The 22,204-nt window shown below is 36.4% G+C and overlaps 1 protein-coding gene across 12 annotated transcripts in view; it reads right to left on the reverse strand.

The window, feature by feature from the left end:
• The window catches only part of rap1gapa (RAP1 GTPase activating protein a), a 154,109-nt gene that overhangs the window by 75,448 nt on the left and 56,457 nt on the right, over positions 1-22,204 (reverse strand). For 3 of the 12 annotated variants that reach the window (XM_079803463.1, XM_079803462.1, XM_079803459.1), the window contains 18 exons: positions 20,710-20,757; positions 20,242-20,280; positions 19,933-20,118; positions 18,545-18,648; positions 17,737-17,815; positions 17,459-17,512; positions 17,147-17,230; positions 16,151-16,251; positions 14,362-14,491; positions 12,720-12,875; positions 12,550-12,621; positions 11,874-11,960; positions 11,328-11,468; positions 9,658-9,801; positions 5,483-5,560; positions 3,793-3,902; positions 2,810-2,905; positions 2,130-2,249 (listed from right to left, as the gene is read on the reverse strand). In XM_079803463.1, coding sequence (XP_079659589.1) covers positions 2,130-2,249; positions 2,810-2,905; positions 3,793-3,902; positions 5,483-5,560; positions 9,658-9,801; positions 11,328-11,468; positions 11,874-11,960; positions 12,550-12,621; positions 12,720-12,875; positions 14,362-14,491; positions 16,151-16,251; positions 17,147-17,230; positions 17,459-17,512; positions 17,737-17,815; positions 18,545-18,648; positions 19,933-20,118; positions 20,242-20,280; positions 20,710-20,757 — 1,829 coding nt within the window. The remainder of the gene's footprint in view (positions 1-2,129; positions 2,250-2,809; positions 2,906-3,792; positions 3,903-5,482; positions 5,561-9,657; positions 9,802-11,327; positions 11,469-11,873; positions 11,961-12,549; positions 12,622-12,719; positions 12,876-14,361; positions 14,492-16,150; positions 16,252-17,146; positions 17,231-17,458; positions 17,513-17,736; positions 17,816-18,544; positions 18,649-19,932; positions 20,119-20,241; positions 20,281-20,709; positions 20,758-22,204) is intronic. The other 9 variants (XM_079803468.1, XM_079803466.1, XM_079803467.1 and 6 more) reach the window with 4 other exon arrangements.

Raw genomic sequence — 22,204 nt, forward strand, 5'->3', positions numbered from 1 at the left:
AATTTCCAGCTGTAGTCCCCGGCCAGTTGTTAATAGGCATACATCAAGTAAAATAAATTACAATTATATTTACAACAGGGCTAAACAAGATGGTGTAAGATGTACAAATGTATGACACACACACACTTGAGGCAAGCACAAACAAACAAGCACCAGTTGCAAAGACAAACAAACAATACAAGCACAAACAAACAAGCACCAATTGCAAAGACATAAAAGCAGTTCATGCATTAAAACAGTTCAAATTTGCGTACAAAATAATCATACAAAAGCCACATTGAGACACAAGACCTAACATTGAGGCAGGCAACAAAAGTCTAATGGCAGCAACATGACCATGTCACATCACAAACACATCCCATCTGTCAGATTAATGTGTGCAGTTATAATTGTCGGACAGCCAGTTTTTAAGGTGTGTAGTAAAGGAGGAATACGTATGTATTTCTTTTATTTTAATGGGCAATGAGTTCCATTGCCAATGATCTGTTGTCAGATCATTTACATCTCCCAACATGCACACCCTACCAAGCAGCAAATGTGAGTAAAAGCTGACTTTGGAAAGTAAATAAAACAAAGTTACTGGTAAATGCAGTAGGAACTGTGATAATAATAGGGCGTTTCTTCTACTGTGGGCCAGCAAATGTGAGTAAAAGCTGACTTTGGCAAGTAAATAAAACAAAATTACTGGTAAATGCAATAGGAACCGTAATTATAATAACAGGGCATTTCTTCAACTGTGGGCCATTCTGTCCTTGTGGACACTCTCACTAGTTTAGTTTGTCTACTAACAATGTCCAATAGTGGACAATTTAAAAGCCATTAACATTTCCCCCATCTAAAATTATAGAAATCATTGTAATGAAACTTTAAATACTTTTCTGGAAACATAACTGGTTTGTCCTGCAGTTTTATAGCAAGCATTTTGAGTACCCAAACACACAATTAAATAATATTTTTCACGTTTTGTCTAATTTGATAATGTTCAAGCTAGTTTGGACACAACAAGTAATAATTGCAAATATTATGTGTAAAGTTCATATATATATATATATATATTAAACATTTAATTCCATTACATGTAACTATAAAAAATAAAACAATTAATAATAGCATTATTGCACGTTATTTAGTTAGGTTTTTTGTTAACACTTTACAATAAGGTTTCATTAGTTAACATTAATTAACGTATTAACTAACATGAACTAGCCATGAGCAGTACATTTGTTACTGTATTTATTAATCTATATTAATAAATATGAATTCTTTTTTTAATAAGTTAATATGAATACAGCTGTTCATGGTTTGTTCATGTTAGTTCACAGTTTTAATAATATATTAGTAAATGTTCAAATTAACATTAACAAAGATAAATAAATGCTTTATAAGTGCAGTTCATTATTAGTTCATGTCAACTAATGTAGTTATTTAATGTTAACTAATGAACCTTATTGTGAAGTGTGTTACCGTTTTTTGTGTAAATATTACTACTAAATATAAAGTGTAATAATACTATTATAAAAAAAAGAGTATTAGATAAAAATACAATGCTAATATTTACTTTTTTTTAATATGAATTTTCAACATTTTCAAACCTAAAATCAGCAAGCTTATATTTTTTTATTTGACCACTTTTGTGCACCCCTGATTATATCTGTGGTAACTATAGCGTCAATATTGGAAGTCCTCCTGGCAGTAGCAAGAAACCCCCCAAAACCCAAAACAGCATCTCCTCAACTTTGAAATCACTTACTCAACTGTTCTTCGAAGGCGGTCCAAAGCCACCAGTAGGCGGCCCAAATGCAAATGTGTAACATGGTGATGTAGACAAGTCACTGAAATAATGGCAGCACTACAAATGAGGTGTTTCAGGTACCAAAGTATTTATAACTCCCGTGGACTGCATTGCAACTTTGCAGATTGTTTACATGCACAAACAGCTATATTTCACGCTAATGGAAAGGAGTTTTTTTTTTTTCTTAAAAAGAATAATAGTTGTACTTGTCATATAACAAAAAGTTGAAATCAACCCGAGACATAAAAATATGGTTTAAGGCAAACTCATAGTCTGATCCTCACTGATAAATGTGAGCAAATCATATCACAAATCAGGTAAATGGTTTTCACTTTACCTGTTCTTAGTGATAAGGGCCTCAGGAGAGCTCTGATTGGAGGAGTTTTCAGACTTGGGGTCCTGGGAGGCGTGGCCACTGTCAGGAGTCTTCTGTGTGCTGGGGGAGCACTCCCTACTGCTGCGCACACGCACACGCACACACACACACACACACACACACACACACACACACACACACACACACACACACACACACACACACACACACACACACACACACACACACACACACACACACACACACACACACACACACACACACACACACACACACACTCACCATTAGAGGGCAGCATTAGCATTATGTTTGCAACTCTAGTCAAACATGAGGTGACGGAGTCCAAGCTCAACTGCAGTCTACTAAAAATTAGGTTTGGTTAGATACAACAGTACATGCTGATTCACATCACTACACTGAAACACATGACTTCAGAGCAACATCATTAAAGCACCTTTGACAAAGGCCAGCTCATGCAAAATCAGTAAAACAGACATTTGATTGGCTAAAAAAAGTTAGCAGACCACCAATCAGTTAGCATGTTGATTTTGCATGTGCGACCAGTTTAACAATGTGCTAAAGGCCATAATTCATAGCATTTCAGATGCATTTCTATGGCCAGGTAAGGTAAGCAGCTAGTCTATGGTTAAAGAGGTGGCATTCTATGGTGGCATTTATACTTGGAGGGATCCACGATGAGCCTCCCATTCTTGAGAGTGACGCTGGGTAGAGAGAGACAGAGCACTGTCCTGTCCTCTGACAACAGAGCGGCAATTCTTCACCAAACACATAAACACACATAAAAGGAAGGAGTTCAGTGTAATATTACGCTTTATGTTATGCCTATATTTTTATTAAATGTAATTTTCTCAAAAAAAGATAAATATGAAGTATTGCAAGTACATGTGCATGATCAATAAATGTAAGATTGTTGGAACATCATGATTCTGTCAGTACTGACAATTTCATCAACCCGCCCAATAACTCTATTAAACTGGCCCAAGCCATCAAGTCATTTGTTGAGTCCTGCTCTCTCTCAGACACACACAGACACAAAAACTCTACTATTCAAAAGTTTGGGGTGGGTAATATTGTTTAAAATATAATTGAAAGTCTCTTTTGCTCACCAAGGCTTCATTTATTTGATCAAAAATACAAACAGTAATATTGTAAAATATTTAGAGAATTTAAAATGACTTTTAGTGCTGTCAAATCGATTAATCGCATCTAAAATAAAAGTTAGTGTTTACATAATATATGTGTGCATACTGTGTATGCATACGTGTGTATTTATATATTGTGATAATTATACACAGTACACATACTGTATATATTATGTAAACACAAACTTTTATTTTGGATGTGATTAATCGCGATTAATCGATTTGACAGCACTAAAATATATAAATTGAAATGAAATGTTATTTATTCCTGTGATGACAAAATTAACAATTGAATGCATCCTTGGTGAATAAAAGTATTAATTTCTTTGAAAACCAAACTTTTAAATGGTAGTGCATGTATGAATTTCACAGAAGACCTTTCTTCTGCAAGCAGGTGTATGCACAAGGGTCACTAGGTCTTGAAACCAGTACTGTCGGAATCTGTGACTCTGAAACTGTAATGCAGCCCCACAAGTTCAGAGGTTTCCTCATCCTCTTACCTTTTCTCCTGGACCTCCTGGATGTTCTCAATGCCGATAGCACTGCTACGTCGAGAGTTGAAGGGTCCTGACTTTTTCCTAGTTGGGCTTTTCCCAGGAATGATCAAAGACTGTGGGAGGGGAAAAAGAAGTTCAGTGAGCCGAGGATTCAAACATATAGATACCACCTTCACACTCTGATGGCCACCATGCGGTCTCAAAGGAAACTTGAAAGATAATACAACCTGTATAGGTCAGGTCTATTTTATACCACTTGCAATTGTGGTCTATAATTTCTTATATCTATGGCGTTGCTCCAGTCTTTGTGAGAACAAAAGACACTGTTTCGTAGCTTGACTGGCAGGGTGGATGTGAAGTGTGTGCTTGAGGGTTTGGAGATGAAAGATGGGAGCAGGATCTCCTGAGCTTCACTGGACGGCTGCGCTCTCGCTAGGGACACTTTGTTCTCTTCAAGCCTGAGCGCTGGGATTTTACAGCTACTGCTTTATGACTTCAAATGAAAGGCCTTCAAAAAGGCTTTTATCTAAAATGGCTTCAAAGGCTACGGAAAGAGTCTCTGTTGCTTTTTTCTTTTGTTTCTTCACTATTAGCTCGCAAAGAGTACAATTATCAGACGAGGGGATAGAAATACACCGAATAGTACATACTAAATGACAAGAAGTGACATTGGACATTAAAAACGTAGCTGAGCAATGCATTACACACAGGAAGTGATGCTGAAAGCGGAGCTGTGATGACATCTCTGACTTGCACCATGAACATAAACACTGAAACAATGATGCTGAATGTAGATGGGTCTATATGTACATGGGTCATTAATGGATATGAAAATGTGCAAAATGACTCTGATTGAACAATGCTTACAGTAGGATATGGAGCATTTAGAAAGACTGGATAGTGAGGCATGAATATGAACATATTAGTTATCAGTCGATATTAAATATATTTTTATTTATTGTTATTGGCTGATATTGGATATTTAATTGTGCATGCTAATTTCCTCTTCTTTTACAATTAGATGAAGTTCACCTTTACAAAATAATAATGTATTAGTTAATAATAATTAATTTAGTAACGTAAATGTAATAATTAGCAAATCTCAAAATATAAATTTGTCATAATTTTGTGATGCTTAAATGTACTTGTAGGTTTTTTTTTTATTAAATAATTGTACTATTTTTTATTATTTAGACAAAATGGTAAATTATTTTAATATTGACCTTTATCGGTTAACTGCCATAAAAATGATTATATAGAAAATTATTATCAGCTTATCGGTATCTGGTATAATTTATTATCGCAACAAATTAAATATTAAATCAAATGGAATAAATAACTTAAATTAAATTATAAATTAAAAGGAAAAAGAAGTAATTATAATATATAATTAGAAACAATAAAAAACTGTTCGTTTGATCAATTATAACATTTAGTACTAAAACATTAAAACAGAGCGAGCAAAAAAATCGGAATGGATATCTATCCCACAAACACTTGTCTTTGAGTAAATATGGCATCAGGCCTATGACATATGAAGTGCCATAATTCTATTTTTATATTGTTAGGACAAGTGCATTGAGAACAGATCTAGTTGACTGTATCGGCAGCTGTATGGTGTAAAAGTGATGTTTAGGTCATGCAGTGAGAACGAATGTTGCAGATGAGAATTGAGTGAGAGTAATACATGAACCTCTTCTATGGTTCCTATTCCTATGGCACTGCCACGCCGTCCATATTTACTGGGACTTTTGCCTGGGACAAGCAATGACTGCACAGAGCCCACAAAGAAAGAGAGAGAGAGAGAGAACGAGAGAAATTATGAGTCCATGCAGCAAGTTATGTGTTATACAAACAAGGTAGGCTACAAACATCTGTTAGAGAGACCATGAACAGGGAGTAAAAAGCAGAGTAGCCACATGAGGATAAAAGGGTCGGAGGAACCTCAGCAGGTACGGGGACCTGTGAAGTACAAGAAAGCAAAAGTAGTCGCACACAGCACACCATTGGAGACAACGGGACAGTTGACATTTCAACACGGTTTAACAGTTAGTCAGGTTAACATTATTAGAACAGGTTAGTCAGACGAGGAAATTCATCATAGTATATCATGCTGTTAAATAAATGCAATGTTATTTGTAACTGAGCTTTCTTTAATGGGACCTGTTGGTACGCTAAAACTTGCAATAATTCACAAACTTTTTTTATCATAGATCAGTGGTTCTCAACTGGTGGGTCATGATCCAAAAATGGATTGCTAGAAGGGGAAAACAAAGCAAAAATATAAATAAAAACCAAAAATATAATATACAGCTCTGAAAAAAATTAAGAGATGTGGTCTCCAGATGTGGTTTTTCCATGGCTGTATATATATACAAATAAATAAAATAAACATAATTTACAAACTCAGTTCAGTTTTACTATAGAGTTTGTTGCGTTGTTATTAATTTAGCATATTGTTGAATTAAATGCACGTTGCAGTTTCACTGTGGTTTTAAGGATGTTTCTTTTTACACAAAAATAAAATTGTACAAAAGTAAAAAAAACAATTATATAAAAATGTACAAAAATACAAATAAAATTATAAATATTAAAATAAAGAGAATTTACAACACTGTCAATTTTACTATCCACAATGGTTATTAATATGTTATTAATTTTGCATATTGGTCGATTTATGCAATTTTCAGTATGAGTGTGATTTTAAGCGTGCTTTTATTTACTTGATTATGATCGATCATTTTTCTATGCGTGTTGGGATTTCACTTGATGTTTAATATACTGGAGCAAAACAAGTTGAGAACCACTGTCACAAGGAGTAGTGGGGCCCCGTCATCGATGGCCCTGGGTTGTTAAGACATAATCACCATAGGGGGATGAGTCACTATATGCAATTTCTAATTTTCACCTCTAAGCTTTGGGATTGAAGTCCCAATAGTCAAAATATTGTTTTTGTGCTAACATTTTGGTCTGTGTTCTCCATTGCGTAACCTGCTGTGAAGGTCAGAAAGTCCATTTGACTGACATGGCATATGATAGTGCTATAAATAACAGAAACATTAACTGTGACAGAGGCATGGCTCAGTAACTCTGAAGTCTGTTCCAGCATGAGTCCCTCTGGGAAAGTGGGATTTCACTGGACTCATATGAGTTTTGCTCACGAGGGGCACTGGCATGACTTAGCATGGCTCTCAGTGTGTGATAGTCCCCAGGGCAAGGAGCAGCACCATAAGAGCAACTGCGCTTGATGGAGCAAGAGCTGGCTGGCCAGAGGACATCGTCTCTGCACTTGCGCTGTGCGAACACTATACTTACCGACATCACACCTGCATATTAAAATATCAGCACAGTAGAATCCATTCAACACAGACACATACACATACACATACACACACACACACACACACATATATATATATATATATATATATATATATATATATATATATATATATATATATATATGTGTGTGTGTGTGTGTGTGTAATTCTCTCTGCAGGTCCCTATGTGGTGCTGATGTGCGGCTGATCCTGTGATCCTGTGGAGGATGTGGTAAGGTCAAAACATTCACAACCATATTTATACTAACATTGTCGGCAGGCCACCTTATCCTACTTCTAGATCAGATAATATTCACTCCTGAGAGACACTGGAAGGAATATAACAAAAAAAAATACCATCTCACATGACCCCTTGTAGACTATCTGACAGTATTTCATTCCCTCATGAGCAACATGCAACGAATTCAAGACCGCTTAAGTCATGCACCTCTCAGAAGATCTCATCTTCACCATAACACACACGCAACTCCGGGGATGACAGAGGGGTTAAATGAGTAACAGTCTTCTCATGTAACATGCTTTTGGGTCAATGACATATTTATACAGCATATTTATACTAGTTTAAAACATATGTGCCAAGTTCTCAGAAATGTTTTCATGATAGATTTGAAAAACTGTTATAGTTTTTAAAAGTAACAATTTAATGACTTGAAAAAATGTCATGTGATCCAATCATTATTATTATTATTATAATTAAAAAGTCACCACATTTTGAAACCTTATCTGGCATTTTAAGAGATTTTTATTTTGACACACAGTCATGAAGGTCTTCTGGGCTCCTATCTAAATAAATATTTTAAATTTTTATCAAGCAGTTTTGGTAAAAATATATTTTTGTGTTAGTGTTTACCATTTTTATAAAAGGCTAAATATATGAATAGCAATTTTTTTTTTAAAGGGGTCATGATTTTCCATGATCTTTTGACATTATGGGCCCTATCATACACATGCCGCAATGCGACTTATGCAAAATGCGACTTAGTATTTATGCAAAATACTGGAGCCAAACCTGAGAAAGAAGTCCAGCAGATTACACAGCGTTCCTGGACACGTCATTTGCAGTTGTAACTCAGGGGCGGGGATTATGCTAATTAGGAATGAGCATGCACGCGCGCCCTATTTGCGAATGTTTGGAATTCTTTAAAATACACACATTAAACTACTGAATCTGTGGTAGACAAAGCGTTTGTGAATCTGGAGGAGAGTTTTCGTAAAGCTCCATTTTACACACAAATTACTCAGAATTAACTCAGGGGCGGGGATTATGCTAATTAGGAATGAGCGTACATGCGCGCCCTATTTGCGAATGTTTGGAATTCTTTAAAATACACACATTAAACTACTGAATCTGTGGTAGACAAAGACATTTTACACACAAATTACTCAAAATGTGCTCGGTTTCATGAACAAGGCCCATTGTGAAGTCTTGTTCGTGTTACACTATGACATCATCAGTATGACATCATAGTACTACAAAAGCAACTTGCTCTGTTCATTGATGCGCACTCGTGGCGTTACGTAAAACGCAATTACGTTGAAAAGGTCACGCTAGACGCAGGCACAAAGACGTTTGAATATGTGGATACGGTCCTCCTTCCGCTCATTTGTAAACACTGACTCTGTACTTCCGCCTGCGTCTAGCGTGACCTTTTCAACGTAATTGTGTTTTACGTGACGTCACGAGCGCGAGTCACTGAACAGAGCACGGCGAGCATTTGTGCTTATAAAACTTCAACTTTGTTTATTTTTAAAAAAATGACCGATCGTTTCACTAGATAAGACCCTTATTGATCGTCTGGTACCGTTTGAATGGAGAAATATCCTGAAATCTTTTCATCAAAAATCTTCATTTCTTTTCGACTGAAGACAGAAAGACATGGATATCTTGGATGACAAGGGGGTGAGTAAATTATAATAAAAAGTTTATTTGAAAGTGAACTAATCCTTTAAGGCTTTTTCCTCCATTACGAAGAAATTATCAGGACGATTATATCACCCTGACATTTTTAAATATATAAAGATATATATCAAAATTATTTTTAATACAGGGATTAAAAAATATGCTCATCATAAAAGGGGTGTATTGAAGTCACTGAATGGCTTTTTAAATGTACTTTTGAATAAAATAATGTCATTGACCCTTTTACTCAGGAAATATTGACTATTGCTAGAGCAGCGAACATGAGCAAGGCCAGTGAATTCAAGTGATCCTTTCAAGAAACATTCCTGAGGTAAACTCAACTGTAATTAGTGAAAAAGTCCAGTGGCTGCAGAGATGACAGACAAAAAGCATGATGGAAATGAGGGGAAAAAATGTTCAGGGGAGTTAATAAGTTGAGGTTTGTTGATTAATCATTAAATATTTCGCCTTCGGTGTGTTGTTTGCCCTTAGTTTGCCAACTCTGAACATCTCTGCGTGTGCTTAAGTTTCAGTGTAGTAAGGACTGGGTTTTTACCTCATAGTGGAGGGTAGTGAGGGGACTAGCATAGTTTGGCCCATTGGGAAGCCGTAAGGGGGGTTACTTACTATCCCAGGGGTTTTGGGGGTCTCTGGTGAGTGGTGGTTGATGTTGTTGTGGGTGAAACTGCCGCTGTGACTATTGGAGACTGTGTACTTCCTGATATTGAGGCCCATGGTGTCCAGAGACTGGCTCCTGCTGCGGATCACCCGCTACAGCACAGGGAGAGATGAGGAGGAGACACAGTGAGCAGCGGCAGGTCAGGGTGGGCCAATGGAGTGGGTCTGAAGCCAATGAATCAAGTTGCTAAAACGACTCAAGCAACACCTGAGTGAACCACAGGTGAGGAGAGAGTGCAGTTTTGTCCTTAAAGAAAAAGCATGGCCAGAGGGAGAACGGCTGATATGAAGCCTGGGCACAGGAAGTCATTGAGAGAGAATGGCTGAGAGCTACTGAAGCTAGCAACCATTAGAGGGCAGAACTGCCTGAGAGTGTTAATGGATATTGATTAAACATCACCTGCTAAAGTGCTGCCCGATTTCAAGGGAAAACTCCCAGAATGCCACAATCACAGAAGAGGAGAACATCCTTTATGCTAATGAGTTTGGCTACAGAGAGCTGCTGAAGAAAACTGTGTGAATAAGTGGTTGTGGAAGCAAATAAAATAGGTTAAAAGAGAGATAATGAAAATGATTTATGAGAAGTCTGATTGATTTTTATGTCTGGATAACCACGATCAATGCGTGAACACCACTGGACACATTCAATTATAAACCCGGCTGTCAAGCACATGTGAATAGTCTGTCTATAATCAATTATAGGCTGTTTTGAATTGTGGGCATGGAAAATTCTGTCTACTTATAACTAACTAAATGCCAGGGTATTATAGGTAACTAAATCCATAAAAAAACATTTTTTGTTACTTTAAATAAAATAAATGTTAACTGAAATTTAATCAACATTTCTCTTTTTCATTTAATTTGATGTACTAAAACTAAAACTGAAATAAAACAGTACAAAACTATACAGACATATTAAAATAATAATAATAAATAAAAAAACACGACAAAATGTATAAAACTTTAATCATAATTAAAACACTATATATTTATATATATATATATATATATATATATATATATATATATATATATACACACATATAAAAAAACTATAATAGTATCTCAACAATATTAAAATAACACTGCTATATACTCATCAGGAATAATTCTGCATATTACAGGGAAATATTTGTGTACGATATGTCGCATATAATTAATCATGTACTACTGATTAATTTGCAAAGTATTTTAGGGAGCAAAATAGTGTAGCGCACGAGATAATTCTCATGAGTGTATCTATGCTCGACAATGTGCTAATATGACTAATTAGTGTAAATTATGGTAATGAGTGGTTTAATTTAGGAAGCATCGGTTACATCACTTGGCAGCTGGAGTCATAAGGACGGCACAGTCTAGATCCCAAGAGAGAAAGAATATGCTACCATTCGTTGAGAACAACAGCATCAAGAACAAAAAAGACACTCTGAACGGACGACTCATCTCACATCATTAAAAGATTCATGAGTGCTAACATGACTGTAAAACAACCAGAATGCACCACGTCCACCATTCACACACAAGCCACAGTAATGTTTCACAAACATCCCCCTCCTCCTCTATTCTGGATGTAAGTGCCCTCACAGAGACCTCCAGAGCCCGGTGTCCTCGTGGATTACCTTGAAAGACTCAAAGAAGCCCCCTCCCCCTCCTCCTCCATTCTCCAGTTTGTCCTCCTCTCCTCCCAACCCCATCATGGTCTGACTGTTGATGTGCAGCTCCTCGTACAGCGTCTCCAGCAGGGCAGACCGGGTACGCTCCTGGTGACAAAAACGGGTTATTGTATTTGAATAAAAATAGTAAATGAATGTTAGAAGAGGCAGTATTCATTTGTTAGCCGCAAATATCTTAAATGACATTCAAGGTATACATTTTATCAATACATCTCATTTCCCTGGGAATTGAACCCATAAGCTTGGTGTAACCATTTCAGTTAATGTCAAGTTTAGGCTTACAAAAAGGGTTAGTGGCTTCAACACCATTCTTATTCACCTATCATTTCCCTCTGATTTTAGGGATAATTGGGTATGGTTAGGTTTAGGGGTTGGGATAGGGTTAGAACTATGTCTTTGGACAGAATTATTGTTCCAGGATCAACAAAAGATTTCGACCCAGAAACATGACTTTCTTGGCAAACATCTTTCTGACATCTTACAGTCACTCACCTCTAATTTGGCAAATTTTTCAGCTTTGTAACAAGCGTATTCGGCATTGATCAGCTTGGTAAGCAAGAATTCATGAAAGTCTGGACCCTGCGAGAGGCAGAAAGGTGTAGGAGGAGAACAAATGAGAGAAAGACTTTTGAGTTTTTGTTTTCATTACATTTGGGGTCAGTTTCTTTATTTTATTATTATATTCGGAAAGGATGCATTACATTGTTCAAAGGTGACAATTAAGACAATATATATTTGATAATGGGTATGACAATGTTGATATATTTGGTCTTGGCGGGATAGATCTGCTACACTGCTGCTGTTATTGCTTCTGTTACTTCAGGGAAAGTACGGTATTTACTACTGCTGTACAATATAGCGTATATGAATTACCTGTAACAGATCTATACAGGTGGAGCTGGGGAAGGTGGAGGGTTTTTTGAAACTGCGCTGCACTGCTAAGGCAAATGCTAATCAAGTATTTGAAGCTTGAGCATGTAAGATCATTGGCTACTGATACAGCAGGAACCAATTAGCTGTGGCCGATAGAGAATGATGTAATTGCAAGCAGTTTGAGTTAAGGACCTATCAGCCTGCGCCATCTAGAGTTTCATAACTTTGTATTTCAAATAAAGTTTTTATTTTAAAACATTCTATTAATCAAAGTAAAATATTCGTTTCAACTCACTTTCTTAAAAATGGCTGGGTTGGGGAGGGGTGGTCCGAAGAAGGGGACATCATCTCGCGCGGTTACCGAAACCTGGAGAATGACAAATACGTATGTGTATCATTTGCTGACTCACAGAGAAGTGTTACAGAAGCGCTAGATTGCAGTAAAACTGTGATGATGTACAGTACCTTGTAGAGGACGTTGTCAGAACAGGCATTTTCCACTTGCACCACTACATAGGCATGCAGGAAGTTGGAGGCAATCATGTCTGGCACAAATGGAGTGCTCTCCTCTTGAAACACGATGGCCACAATGTCATTCCCTATATGCCTCTTCCTCTGTAGCTGTAATAATAGAACACAAGAGAGTTTATTTTCATAATCCTTCATTTAAAATCTCCTCATGTAACTGCACTTTCAGCCTGTATGCAAACTCATATACTAAACAGCTGTTAGAGTGAGATTTCATTTGGAAAATTTAGAATGGATTAGCAGCTTTTAAGTCAAAGAATAATTAAAAAACGGGTCCTGGATGCTGATTGGTTAATACAGCGTTACAGTCTGTTAAAATACACAATATAATAATGTATGATGCAAAACACCTATTCACCATAGGTTTATAAAGGCTAACAGTTTAATGAATCTACACTACAGTTAAAAAGTAATATTATGAAATATTACTACATTATTACATTCAATTTTAAGATATTTTAAAATGCAATTTATTCCTGTGATGACAAAGATGAATTTTCAGCAGTCATTACTCCAGTCCTCAGTGTCACATGATCCTTCAGACGTTCAAGAAACATATTATAATCAATGTTAAAAACAGTGAAAACCATGATACATTTTATAAAGGATTCTTTGATCAATAGAAAGTTCAAAAGGACAGAATTAATTTGAAATAGAATATAAATGTCTTTACAGTAACTTGTGTGTTTTTGCAAAAATAATAATAATCTTTGAAAAAAGTCATGCTGACCCACTTTTGAACAGTAGTGTGTACTTTTAAAGAATAATAGCACATACTAAATTTGTTTTAATAAAATCAAGTTATAAAATCAATAAGGCAATCAAATATGTGCTACATTGTGCATAGCCTCTGCATATTTTATACATGAATATATTGACAATGTAGCTCAACATTTCATACTTTAATGCTTAGTAATGAAATGAGCCAGTCCAAACATTTTATGCGGTATATGAAACCACATGCCAATGAGTTCTATCTGATTTCTGATGATAAATTCGATTCATTTTGAAGGTTCAATTTATGTGTCAATGATGCCATGTGCTGAAGTTGTTTTTCACAACATGTCACAACAGATGGCTGGCAAGGACAAACACAGAGGTTATTGCTGCTCATTTAAACATGGACATCGGTACACAGACTTGATCTGCTGTCAACCTCCAATCACTGCTGAGTGTGCACACATGACAGCTAGAGAGAGAGGAGCTTGGTTCATGTGTTCTAAATGTAGAAGATTCCCTGAGGAGTGAGCTCTAAAAACACTCTTCCTCTGAGGGCGCAGCACTGCCAGTGAAGGTGCTGAATAAAGGTCACTTTGTGAGTCAACAATCATCTGCCAGCACATCAGCAGCGTATGGCTGCAGGAAACAGCATCTGTCCCAGTGCTAAGGAATCTGATATCAATCCTCCTGTTAATCTAGATGGCTTTTTTATTTATTTTTTACATTAGAATTGCATCTACAGAGACGGCTCATCAGGAACAACTGATTATATTATGTCATACTAATGATTAAAGGTTTCAATAACAAGGAAAGCACATGTGATATGAGTGAACCCACAGCATGGTGCAATCGTGAGTACCTGCTGTGTATCACCCTCTGTGTAAGGCAGCTTAGTTGACACATGGAACATGATCTCCTTGTTGTGGAAATTGTGGTATACCGACTCAGAGCCTGTCTGTCCATGTGTCACGTCCAACCCTCCACGAAATCTAGTTGAAGAAAACATATATAGAGGGTTTGCAGACAGACATGAATTGTATCGTAGCATGGATGAAAAAGAACAAAAGAACACTCATGGATGAACTCACTAAATGGTATTTTATGGCAATATATGGAGGACTAAGTGACACTAAGAGAAAATAACATATTTTCTTAATGATAATTGCTATTTACACTAAGTGCAAATAGCGAAAGATGCTTACACCAAGTGTTAACAGCAACTAGATTCTATTTACACTAAGGGAAAATAACATATTTTCTTAATGATAATTGCTATTTACACTAAGTGCAAATAGCGATAGATGCTATTTACACCAAGTGTTAATAACAACTAGATTCTATTTACACTAAGTGAAAATAACATATTTTCTTAGCGTAAGATGATATTTACACTAAGTGCAAATAGCTGTAGATACTATTTACTAAGTGAAATAGCATACTAAGTTGATATATTCTATTTACACCATGTAAAAGTAGTAGTTCTTTGCAATATGTGTAAATAGTAATTACATGTAATTTCTACTTTATTTTGACAGATACATACTATTTGCACCTCAGTGTTGTTGTACATTAACAAGATGTAATAATAACAGGATTATATTTATTAAAATTATTAAATGGATGCCGCCTTAATGGGACAATAAAAGCCCTCGCTACACCTACCCCTAACCCTACCCAATAAATGCTTTTATTATTATTAAACATTACGTTAGGCACTTTATTTCCACATTTAGAACATTTTCTTAATTTTTATTGAAAGTAAATGCATTTCTGGTGTGATTTATGAGGAGAAAAGAGATAAGAAAAAACTCCAAGGAAAATCAAGATCCATTAGCCATACACTTTACTGATTGTGCCACCAAAGACGTTGAAATCCAAACACTTTTTTAAATCTTGTTTGGCCCAACCAGGCATTGTTAGGCGGAGCTAGTGCGAATAGCACTTGCCAACAAGGCACGCTATTTGCACTTGGTGTGAATAGACACTCGTTTATTCATTTAAAAAAAAAAAGCAAAAGGTCATTAAACATTAAATTAAATCAGACATCTAAAATTTAAACATTAAATTAAATTAGACAATTTTTACCATTTAAACATGAGTGATTTGGATATTATTTTAAATTAATAAATAATAATTGTTAATAAATTAATATTAATTTATTAATATTATACATGCATTATTTTATTTAGTTCTTTACATTGTTGTTTTAGTATTTCTTTCCAGATCTTACACTTATTTTAATTCAGTTAGTTGATTCATTTTCATAATTCATTTTAATTCAAATTTTTCTTTTAATATTTATATCTTATTTTTTTATTTCAATTATTTTCAGTAATCCAGTTTAATCGGGCATTAAATGGGCAGAAAAAGTCCCTTTAATTTTTTAAAGCATAAACACTGTAAATTGTAGGCACATATTTTGTGTGATTTGGGGGATCAAAAAACGCAACAAGTGTAAATAAACAACGCTATAAGCAAGTGTAATTCATTCTTGGTGAAATCTCGCCTCAGATGGGCACTTTTAAAACTCCAACATCTAAAGCTTCTATTTTAATTCATGCATGCAGTTAAACATTTCATCTAGTGCGTCTACATCTCGCTTGTGCCGTACTGAGAGAGAGTAAGAGCGTTCTGTTTATAAGTGTTACCCTTTGAAGTCATGGAGCTCGATTTTCTGTCCCAGAAACTCTAAAAACTCCACTAAAGCAGGACTCTCCTCGTTATTCCCAAACAACTCCTCCTCTGAAGTCTATGGAGATAAAAACATAAAATACTGATAAGTTTCAAGCAAACATTCGTACTTAAGTGCCCTTGGCAGTAGTCCCAGTAACCCGGTTCTGTCGAGGTCTACGCAACAAAGAAGCTTCATGCATTATCATTACTTCAATTATAGAACAAAATGACAAAGAAATTCAGGATTTCAGATATCACAAATCCCAATAGCAAGACCACATACTGTTACAGCACAAAGCCTGACATTCAACAAAACCCAACTGAAACGAACCCACAAACCAAAAAGCAAGAACATCTTGATGAGGACAAAAGCAAACCTAAATTGCTGAGTCAATTATCTTGATGAAAATGCTAATTGTTCCTCTGAATAAACATAGTCTCTCATTTAGAGCGCAAGATTTGAGGACTGATCCAAAAGGTGCGTTTCATGAGCACGTCCCATCAAAGGCCTTGGTGTTCTTGCTGCACACACTGGAAAGGTTGAGTATGTAAACACATCGATCCATGAGATGAAGAGGCTGTTCAGGCCTCCGCTGTCATACGCTAAGGGTGTTGCTGGCAAGCCTTCTCGAAGAACCTTTTAGGTACCTCTCGCTCCCACTCGGGTCCTCTCTGCGGCCTTAAAGGTTAAGCACTATCTTAATGTAATCAAAGCTCTTCTCTGGGAACAATAGCCTAATGATTTTAATACTAGATAAATGAAGACAATGGTTTGATTGTTGTCTAAGCAGAGGAGACATTGTGAGGTTGAGAGGAGGAAGGACTGCTTTTTTAGCTGTTTGTTTCGAAATATCGATTGTCAAAGGTGGTGTTCTAAATAAAGATGAATTATGATGGCGTGTGCATCTGTTAAATGACAGGAGATCGGTTATGAAGAAGCTAACGGAGATAAGGCTCCCCATGCGACTTACCTGTCCAAACTTCTGATAAATGACTCCAAACTTGAAGTTGTTGCTTATGACGTGTTCATCGAAAGTGACAATGAGCCTGGAGGCCTGCGGGAGGGGTAGATGATTTAAATAGCATGATAAGTGTCCTTTAAGTACCGCTCTGTCAACACAGCAAACCCTTGAGAGACGCAGAGCAACACTCCTGCTGAAAGTAGCGTAAATCCCAGTGCCACACTTTAATTAACCAGGACAATTGATCCGGGATCATGCATTGGTGTATAAAGCTTATCACTATGGTGCAGGTGGGTCATGCAAAGAAGTATGGTTGCATACCTTTGGGTAAAGCACCGGGAAAAATCTGTCCACGTTCACCTCTTCACAGACGAGCTGATAATAAAGAAAAGAGAAAGCACATATTGATTCGCCACATTTCTCATTTGATCTTGCACAAGTGATGCAACACTATGGTCATCTGTCCAGGCGGGATAGAACAGACTCATGGGGGAGTGAGACAATCCGTCATGTCACTCAGAGAGAAGTGTGATGAATTGGAGGGCCTGAAAACAATAGTGCTGACCCCTTCACCCCCTCCTCGCATGATTCACTCTCACCTTGGCCATCTGGACAATGTTGGGGAATTCGGTCAGACAAGATATTGGAATCACGTCGTGATACGTTTTCATTTTAGTTCTGTAAAAAAAAAAGACATGAGATATGAGATATATATGTAAATGCAAATGTACTTTTCTTACCACACTGAAAAATAGTTTATTATTATATTAGGCATAAATAGCAACATTTTAATATAAAAAGACATTTAATTTATTTGAAAAGCAAGTTATTCATTAAATATATTTCTTAACCCATTGACAAACAGTTTGTTCTTGTATTAGGCATAAAAAATATAGCATAATTTTGCGAGGTTTACAAAGCAAGGAAACACTTATTAACAGCTCCAAACTTCAGTTCAGTGTCATTGTGGCATCATTAAATGTGTCGCATGGATTTGATAACAAGAACATCCTGCTGTCTTCCCTCCACCCACACACATTGGCCTATATTGTCCATCTGGTGCCTAATGCGGAAATGAGGGTGGCGTGTACATTTGGCCTGTTTAATCTGCGAGAAAAGAGGTTTTATTGTGGGTCCCAGGAAACGTTCACAGTTGTTGTCAAGGAATAGATATCAGTGCGCTCAGTTTAATGTCCACTGTAAAAGCCAAAGTTCAAAACAAAGTAGTGGAATTGAGACAGATACTAAGCCCTTCATTAGCCACCCTCATCCACAAATGACATTTAAAATAAATGATAAAGACATTTGGCAGGACATGAGGCCAGGAGATAAATGAGTGATTTGAAGGACGGAAGAAGCAATCTAGAATGGATAGAGAACAAAAAAGAGGAAAGCAAAAGGTCACACCTGAGCATGAGACGGAGATGCTCTTGGTCCCCGATTACATCATATTTCATGGAGAACACCAGGTGGCCCAGGGCACTGTCCACTGTATAATAATCAAAGTGTTCCTAATGAAAGGGCAGAAGGCGAAGCTGTGAGCGTTCATTCATCTTCACACTTGCAAACTCATCTCAGTTTTTAGTCCCAACACTCCCCCACAGACCTAAGGGCTAACCGACCACTTCTTTATGCACATTAGTCTAATTTATAAAGGATATTAGATATGAATACATTAAGCCCATTGAAGCTAAAGCCTAATAAATCTTCATTATGTCTGGCTGCTGCAGTGTCACATTGGTCTATGTAATTAGGTTACATTTGTTAACAATTATATCACTGAAATGTATTCGAATGATAGATGAAAGTGGTTCTATTCTGAATGTTTAGCTTTTTCCGTGCATTTTTTCCACTGATTTGGTGGGCTATACAAGTCTTCTAAAGTCATACGATTCATGTTACTGATAAACAGTAAGTTGTTATTTCACTAATAATCATGACTTCCAGTGGATTGTCGTGGTCTTCGAGAACTTAAACAGTCTGATTTGTGAATTAATCATTCAGATAATTTTTGTGAACTGGATTAACTGATTAACTGACAAGATCTGACTCAAAAAATAGCTTGTCTGTGAATTGGAAATTGGTACTTTTCTAACTCTCATGGTGTTCAAACATGGTGTTCAGTTTTCTTGATTTCTTTTAGTTTGGACCATAAAAAGAAAACGATTTTTTTTGCTTAGCTTTCACACTGTCATTTTTAAAACAAAAAATAGCTTTAATGACGTATATTTTGCAACGGAACATCCAAAACAATGCCGTTTTCCGGGCTAAATGCGCTCGTTGTATGTGCGTACATATGATGGTATTTTTACCAAGAACTTGTAAATGCCTTTGGTTCATTTTGCATTCATATTAAAGTCGAACCACACCAAAGTTTGTTTGGAATCGGACCAAGACCCCTTGAAAAGGTGGGTCTCGTTCTGTTTGTTTGGTGCACACCAGCCTTCGGATGGCAGCATTCACATTTATTCAGATGAACCACACTAACAGAGCAATCGCACTAGAGTTTCTTTTAATCAAACCAAAACTGACAAGTGTGAACACACCCTCAAAAACATGTAAAGTAGAGCTAGGACAGATATATAAATATGGTGCCCTAGACATATAGTGCATATGGAAATGCATGTGTCTCCTTTTATGACGGTGACATTTTTTGCATTTTTTTAAATCAGGAAATTCACGTTTTGTGTTCCACGGAAGAAAGAAAGTCATTCAGTTTTTTAATGACCTGATGTAAGTAAATTATGACATTATTAATCACTTTAGGGTGAATTTTACTTTAAGCAAATCCTTACTTTGCCCAGAAAATGTTTCCTGTAGATCTTAGCTGTCGTGTTGCACTCCAGTTTGAAACGTGAGGTGGGAGACAGGAGCTGCTCCGGGTCAATCCCATTGCTCAGCTCGTGATTAGTCCCTTCAATCCAATAACCCCCAAACTGAGGCAGCAGAATCAAGGGAAATGGACTCTTTCTGCCAAGAACCTGACAGAGACAGCAAAGAAAAACAATTACATTGACGGCCGGTAAACAAGCACACAATAAATTCCACTGAGATATCGATTGCAATAACAATTTGTGTCAGCTCTTTATTTTGAACTGGTTTACCTCATGGACGCTGGGGTAAGGGATGTAGTCTTCCTCAGTCTGTAACAACATGATGATCAAAACATTAATTATGCAGTGGATTCATTTGGCTGCAACAGACCTTTTGCAAACTCAAATGACAAAAAAAAAACACTGCTTGCTCATCTGCTGGTTTATTTAAGAGAACTCACCAACTGTACATGGTGCAATCGTTTTGATTCTTTACAGGCACTGAGGCCTCAGGCCAGAGAATATTGCTCAGCACCAGCTAATCTTATTTGATTGCAGTTCCATTAGTGCAAGGGAAAGTGGGCTACGGATGTCTTTGAAAACTAGATGCACCAGCTTGACTGATAACCAGCTCTTCTATTTGAAGCCGTCTGCCCGCAGATAAAACAGCAGCCAGTGGCCCTCAGACAATACGTGTTTTGTATTATTGTGAGTGTGCGTGTGTACAGGGACAAAAGGGAGCCAGTGAGGTGAACGTACTTTGAGAGGAGGAGGTAGAGTGCATCGTTGCTCGTCCATTCTGTTGCTCTGAAAGATAAAAAGAGAGAATCTGTCAGCCCTATAGCAGCCCTGTCAACTCACGTGTGAAAGCAAAAATAACACTGGTTAGATACTGAGGAAGAGGAATTTGATTACACCTTTATCCCTTTAAAAAAAGAAAAGGAAATATCAGTTTATAAATTACAGGAATATACATCTTGCGAATGACACAATGGAAATATCATTCCTAAAAGCAATGCACTTTTATGCATGATATTTTGGCACAAAACATGGAGTATTTAAATTAATATAATAATTAATTTTCATTAAATTTTCATTTTTAAATGTAAACAAACCAAATTGATATGCAAATTAAGCTTATATGAGCAGGAATTAGTGGAACAATTGTAATTATTAGTATTTGTAGTTAAAGAGGGTATATATATTCTAAATATAAAAAAACATTGCATTTTAAGAAATTATTTCACATTAAAAGTATGATTTACAAGAAAACATGAAATGAATAAAAAAAGAGGCTAAAATTAGTCACACAAGATTAAACATCAGTGCAAGGATAAAAAAGGCATCGCCAGGGGAAAGAATGCATGAAAAAAGTTAAACAGCATAATGGGACATTCATAAAAAAGATTATGAAAGACCATAAAATCTTTTTAAAACAAAGTTCACATGCATTTAAACTATTAAAAAAGAGCACATTACTTTAGGTAGATAAACTGAAAGACAGAAAAAGCCTTCAGATCAGTCTTAGACAATGAACTGTTTTTTGAACTGTCTCTTTAATCAGGTTTTATGAATATGGCAGTAAGTGGAACACAAGATCAAAGCAAGATTGTGAGAGAGCAGGGAAAAGACATTAAAATATTTACAAGGATATTTACAGCCATACAAAATATAACATCCTGAAGTTGCTAATATCAGATAATTTGTCCACTTCTTCAACTAAAATGCTGAAGATCAAAAAAGAAACCCTCTCAGTAGCTCAAAAGAGTGAAGCCTACAGTTCAGATGGGCTGAATATGAATCTACTGATAACTACTGTAGTTTTGAAATGCTGCACTGAGATGCAACAGGGATTGAATGTCTGATCTATTTGATGACGAATTTCAGCAAGTGATCTTTATGGCAGACCAACTGTGATATACATACCAACACATTTGTCGTTTAAAACATCCTGTACATCTAGCTGAGCTTCTCATTTACTGTTTTATGTCCTCCAGCAGCAACCCAACAGTAAATCAGATCCAATTTCAATGTCATGTAATTCTCTGAAACATTAAGGTGCACTTATTATAGTTTCTGAATAGAATCTGTCTGTCCTAAATTAGAGATAACAAAAGTAATATCAAATGACCAAGATCAATATGTCTCTGTGTACTCAACAGCAGGATCTTGTATTTGAGCACCGTAGATAGGGACTTGTTCTCCTCAAAGTCAAATCATGTTCTTATTATAGATTTGGCAACTGCCAGACTGT

The sequence above is a fragment of the Gobio gobio genome (assembly GCF_949357685.1).
Source record: "Gobio gobio genome assembly, chromosome: 21".
NCBI lineage: Eukaryota > Metazoa > Chordata > Actinopteri > Cypriniformes > Gobionidae > Gobio > Gobio gobio.